Genomic DNA, 6,157 nt, shown 5'->3' with positions numbered 1-6,157 from the left:
GAGCCCTGGGGGACCCCACTGCCCACGTCCTTCTGGGTTGAGAAGGACCCATCCACTACCACCCTCTGGGTGCGGCCCACCAGCCAGTTGGTGACCCATTTGACTGTGTGGGTGTCTACACCACAGCCCCCCAGTTTGATGAATATTAGAAGCAATATGTTATGAGTATAAAAATGTCATGTGAACCAAAATATCCATATCATTCCAATGTCACTCTTTATGGAATAACTTTAATTTAAGAAATCTATTGGACAACAAGCAAATAATAATAACCATACCGGAATATCAGTGTAGCAAGGTTTCATGAGAATGTAAGGTTTACTTGTTGTGGACTAGAACCACTTTAAAACATCAGCATGGATCGTCATTGATGCATCTGAATTCAAGGTGATTATGGTATGAAACTTTCAGTCTCACGTGGTTTTAATGCAAAATGTTAAGTATAGCCTCCTATTTGTTTTTTCAGTCTTTGGAAACTTTAAAGTGCATTAATTCTGAAATCCAAATTTGTAAGGAAAGCTACAAAAGACTGGTGTCACATGGACTTCTACATGCATTTTACTTGTCTTGGCATGCTGTACTCTTGAACAACACCATATAGCAGATCAGAGTTTATATCCTTATCGTTAAATGTAAAGAAGTGACTCCATTGAAAGGACTGGTTAAAGATTTTTTTAAAGCCTTTTTTATGGTTTGTTTATGTCCTGGGTCTTTATATTAGCACAGTGATTCTCAACCAGGGTGCCAGGGCAGATAAGCCACTGCTCAGACTCAGGTTCAGGTTCAATCCCTGCCTAGCCATTTCCCTTCCCCACTGCCCAGACCTTCTGCACATAAGTAAGCACCGTAATAAAGAAGTTTGTTTCTGAAACAGGCTGATGCTCAATTGACAAAAGTTATAGAAGGGTGCCTATCAGTCTACTGAGAGGTGCCTTGAGTATAAAAAGTTGGAGATCCACTGATTTAGAAGTTTAAAATCAAACTGGCACCTGCTGAGCATTAGTTGGCTCTGATATCTAAAAACAACCCCACTATCTGAACCAAAACACAACTGATGAAATCATCACTGTTGAGATGGCTGGTGTCCAAACTCTGTAACGTGAAGGGGTTGCTGTGGCCACTTGCCAAGAGCCCACAGGGTATAAATAAAGCTGCAATTAAAATCAGCCGGTCAGAAGTCTCCTGAAATGAAATTTCTGCACAAAATCTGGGATGGAAGGTGGAATTGTAAATTTGTCGTGAACACATTCTTTCCGTTTTCTGACCAGTGGGGGTGATAAATACAAGCTGGTGATGACTGGATGTCTACATCCAATCAGACTGACCAGGCCTGAAATCTTCAGGCCATTAGATCATTTCCTAAAGAGGACTGGGCAGATCCATAAGAGAAGTTCAGCCTTAATGAAGTCTTTTGGATGCTCAGCCTATTTCCCTGAAGGAAGCATATTGTTTCTAACATCAGGATTCAATTTAAACAGGAGGCTAGCCTGCTTCTAAAGTAACAGAACAATACTCAGCCCCAAAAATCTATGTCATCGATTTGGCAGACTTCTCCTCGGCTGCTGCAGAGATGAGACAGCAAACCTGCAGGTCAAAATGTAGGTCCTGATTCTGATCCCAGTTTACACTGGTGTCACTCCTTGGGGCTCCGAGGGGTCTGCTTCTGGTTTACACCGAAATGAAAGCCCACAGTGGCAAATCAGAAAAGTGCAGCATTTTGTCTCATTGCTGCTCATTTAGGGTTCATGGCTTGAGCCTTGCCAACAAGGTTCTTGCCTTAAAATCAAAATAACCAGACCAGTGAAAATCAGTTATCAATGAACTTCGGATCAGATCACTAGACTTCAAAGTAGGCACCACAGACTGTTTTGAATTTCATAACATCTGCATCCCATTAGTTCAGTTGTTTGTCATGTGGCTGGCCAAATGGCCTAGCTATCACAAGCACGTGGACATCCATTTTCACTCTGGACCAAATTATAAATAGCAGCCAGACAGGGGAAACATCCACATTTTAGAATAGCCCTCCCATCCCTAAATATATCTTTCATATTAAGTAATACTCAGCAGACTTCTTAGAATACTCGGCTTTTTAATGGAAATCAGATTTTGGAGATTTGGACAGGCTGTGCAGCATTAATAGAGAAAGATAAACAACATCGATCCTTTAGGGAACTCGAGAGTGTTACAGCAGCCTCCTCCGATCCCAAGCCAAACTACAGAGTACTTCAGTAACGTCTGATGTGCAAAAACAGAGAGACTTGCTTAAAAGGCCCTGGAACATTTTGTTTCCTAAAACTTAGTATTCCGGGAAAAACGCACGTACAAGGGAGGGGCTGAATCAACCTGAACTGCAAACAGACCCGGAGAGAGGGAGTTCTTACACAAGCTGGAACTGCACCATGCCAGGTCAGACATGGAGTGGGTTGGGAAGTTTCTAACTGGAATATCTGTACATCAGAGAACCAGTTTCGCTGCAATCTAAATGTTTCATTTGAACACGTTGATTTTTGATGGTTGTGACGAAAAGGCTTTTGTTGCTTTGTTTCAGTGATGTCAGTGATTTCACTTAGATAAGGTTCAAAAGAAGTTCCCCTTTGCTGCTTCATTTGATTTCATTTAAACTTTTCTATGTCATTATAATATTAATATATACTTGCAACCAATAATTCTATATTCCGACATGTCAACATGAGCGACAGAAAATATTTGGACATTATAGAAAGAAAATGGTTGCCTATTTCCCACTGGGAATTTTTCAGAGTTTGCATTCCACAAAAATGGCAACACTTGGACATTTTTGAAAATATTTCCTGATATAATCCAAATTTCTCGTGGGACAGACCTTTTGGTCTCTCAGCACTCCAGTTAGAAACGCTGTTCTGAATGGAAGGCCTCCTTCACCAAGGACTGTAAAGAGCACGCTGAGCCAAGAGCTGGGAGCAGCATAGAGGAAAGGAGAGGAGGTATCAGAGGTGGGATCACAGGAACCAACGAATGAAGGCAAGCTTGGAAAAGAGGGCAGTGGGAGAGTGAAAGATAAGCACCAAAGACAGAAATGGACTCCGGAAAGGTGAATGAAAACAGTAAACTATGGGCTATTCTGTAGTAGATGTGCCTCGAGCTTAAGGAGAGCCTTGCATGAAGTGAATGAATAAATAAAAACAGCTAATACTAATAGGGCTATAATGCATCGCTGTTACTGAGGATAAACTGCAAACACTGACTATCTCCTTATATCTTCTCCTCTCTGCTCCTGTGCTGCGTGCTTTCTCTGGACTTTTCCTTTCATTGTCATTGCCCAAACCTGGCTTCAAGTCTTCTGTCATGCTGCCCTCATATGCTTGGAACAACCTCACGATGAATGTTGGCAAAACGTCCTTTCTCGCACCACTCCTCGAGACCCATCTGCTCTGGGAAGCTACCCAGCTCCAAGAGCCACACCTCAGTCTGTGGTTTTCCTGCACTGTATCTAGTCATGTCTTAAAGCTGCACATTTTTCAGGGCAGAGGGACTCAGTCACTGTTTGGCACACGGACAAGGCTGTACAGCAATTTCTCTGTCCATGAGACTGAACAGACAAGAGTAGAAGCAGACAAAAGGAACAGATTATAAACCTGTAATTCAAGACCAGAGGCTGATGGGAACTAGAGTAGATGCTCAGGAGAGGCTTTTTCCCATTGCTGGAAAGCCTACATGACAAGACTGGAAGGATGTGCTCACCTGGATTTCCGCTTGCAGTAGACCAGGAGGTTATCAAACAGGAAAAATGTTCTTTCTTGGATGTTTCCAGCTGAGATTTTTAACAAAGTCCCTTGGAGTAGGAGCTGTGTGCAGATGTCTGTCAGATTGGACCCCTAGAGCATAGAAAACCAACTGTTTATTTTGCCTTTTTTAGAGTACAATTATGCTTAATTACGCCCTATCTATGCATCAGCCCAGCTTATTAAATAAGTCATGTGAACTGCTAAACAGTGGACTTTCCATAAGGGAGATGCTCCTTAATTTCTTAAGGTGACCTTATATGTGATCTTCTCCCAGGTGCTTAAAAATATCCCTAATGAAATGCCTCTATTCTGTGATTTCCCTGTTCAATACAAGGGACCTTTCTTCACAAGAAATCCCTTTTAGTCCCTCTGTTCAGAACATCACTCATCTTCATCCTGGCACTGCACATAAGTGGTGACTTTAAGGATGCCCTCTAGAAGGGCATTGGAGTCTCCTTTGCCATAGTCTCTCTTAGCCATCTTTCCAGAAGATGATACCACCACAGAACCTGTCTTCCCAACTTTGCTGTCAGCAGTGCATGAAGCTGTTCTCCTTCCTCCAGTTCTCAATACACATGTGCAAATTAGAAACAACGCCCCCCCAAAATCATATGGCTGCATTTTCTATGGGCCAAGTCCTGGCCCCATGACGGGGGTCTATGTGAGTGTGCAAAGTGATTACAAAGCTGACTGAGCTAGCTGCCTGAGGAATCCCTGCCACAACCAAGCCTCTGGGTGATGTAAGGCCACTGCCACTGGTTCCAGGCATCCCTATGTTATTGTATGGAGCATAGCTAAGGAAGATGATCCCAGGCTAGTTACCCAGGGCACCTGCAGTTGGGCACAGATGCAGGCAGGCCTAGCCGTGCTCCAGTTTCATCTGTGAACTACCCAAGCCCAAATTAGAAAGGAATATATGCACTAGCAACATACAGCCCAGAGGCCAGAACTGGCCTGCAAAGATCCAACCTGCAGTATGGGATCCACTGCATGCAGCTCAGCCCAGTGCACTCCCTTCTCTGCCCTCCACCACCACCCTGATCTCTCTCTCACCTCTCCCCTATGGAAAATGTTACTTAGTCTCTCCTTCCCTTTAACTCTCCCTGCTTCATTATCACAGGTACTGTTTTCCCAGGGATAATCTCTCTCCCTCCCCTCCCCTCCCCACTGGCAGCCACCTACTTCCCACTTTCCCTTCCCTCTGCTCTACTCTCCCTTTCCCCTGCTAGGGGGGAACAGTGGCTCATGCCAGCAGCCAGGCTGCAAGTGCTTTAAAAGTTTGCCAACCCCTGAAGTACAAAGTATACAGCTTTCTTAGATGCTACACTGTGCAAAAACAGTCAGTCCTTAGTCTTTATCCATATGATGCTAGGTCTTATATTATTTCACAGGTGCAGAGGCATCCTACTAACAAGGATCCACTTACAACAAATGCTCAGAAGCAGTGGCGGCATTTATCATATATTTCTGTATTTGAAATTAGTTTGGAAAGAAGAATAACTTCTTAGAGCAATGTCAACTTCCTTATCATTCCTTGACATAGCAAATAAGGAAGCACATTAGATAATTTGATCTCTTGACTTGAGCCTTACTGGAAAAGAGAACTACAGTACCTTTGGATTGCAAGACACACATTATCAGCTAAACAATTTGATTTGCAAAGATTCTGCTACCTTCATTTTTACAAGCTTCCTATCCATTATATCCATTCACTCAGACCACAAACACCTCTGTGCACAAAGAAGGAAAAAGTCATCTTCTTGCAGAGGTCCAATTTCCAAAGACTTTGAATGAGATTTACACTGTGCATTCAGTACAGGTGAAATTTTACTTGCTGTCCTTTCTATTGGCTGATGCTATTAAGCTACCCAGGAAAAATCAATTAAATGAAAACCAGTTTTTCTAAACATAATATTGCTACAGAAGTGTGAACTACACTTTGACTGCATTGTATTAAAAAATGATTCTTCCTACCTCTGCTGCACTTTTCAAACTATGTTACACATCTGCATTTCTGTATATTTGGATTTTAAACTGGGGGGAGTTAGCTCAATGCAGTATTTTCACTTGCTGTACTGACATAGTTTACAGGTCCGTGCGAAGCAGCTAGTATTCACTTCAGATTTGGATTCGGCCGATTCGGGGGACAGTGATTCGACTCGGTGATTCGAATCACTGTCCCAAATTAATTCATCCAAATATGATTTGGAGATTCGGCTGCTGCTAAATCAGATGAATCTCCAAATTCGCCCCATCCCCTGCCCGCTCTCCCAGCTCCTGGCTCTTTGAAAAAAAAAGCCCCAACTCACCAGCTGCTGCTGGGCAGGGGGGACAACCCTGCTGCCCCCATTGCCCCATGCTTCATGGGGGGCTCTTCCATGAGCCCCCCC

General features: G+C 43.3%; 1 protein-coding gene across 1 annotated transcript in view; it reads right to left on the bottom strand.

Moving 5' to 3' along the window:
- PREX1 (phosphatidylinositol-3,4,5-trisphosphate dependent Rac exchange factor 1) overlaps positions 1-6,157 on the bottom strand; it is a 277,523-nt gene that overhangs the window by 91,233 nt on the left and 180,133 nt on the right. The window contains exon 7 of the mRNA XM_019539798.1: positions 3,724-3,857. Coding sequence (XP_019395343.1) covers positions 3,724-3,857 — 134 coding nt within the window. The remainder of the gene's footprint in view (positions 1-3,723; positions 3,858-6,157) is intronic.

The sequence above is a fragment of the Crocodylus porosus genome, unplaced genomic scaffold (assembly GCF_001723895.1).
Source record: "Crocodylus porosus isolate Cpor-Errol unplaced genomic scaffold, CroPor_comp1, whole genome shotgun sequence".
Taxonomy (NCBI): Eukaryota; Metazoa; Chordata; order Crocodylia; family Crocodylidae; genus Crocodylus; species Crocodylus porosus.
The sequence above is the reverse complement of the archived record's forward strand: the minus strand, read 5'-3'. Positions and strand labels throughout refer to the sequence as shown.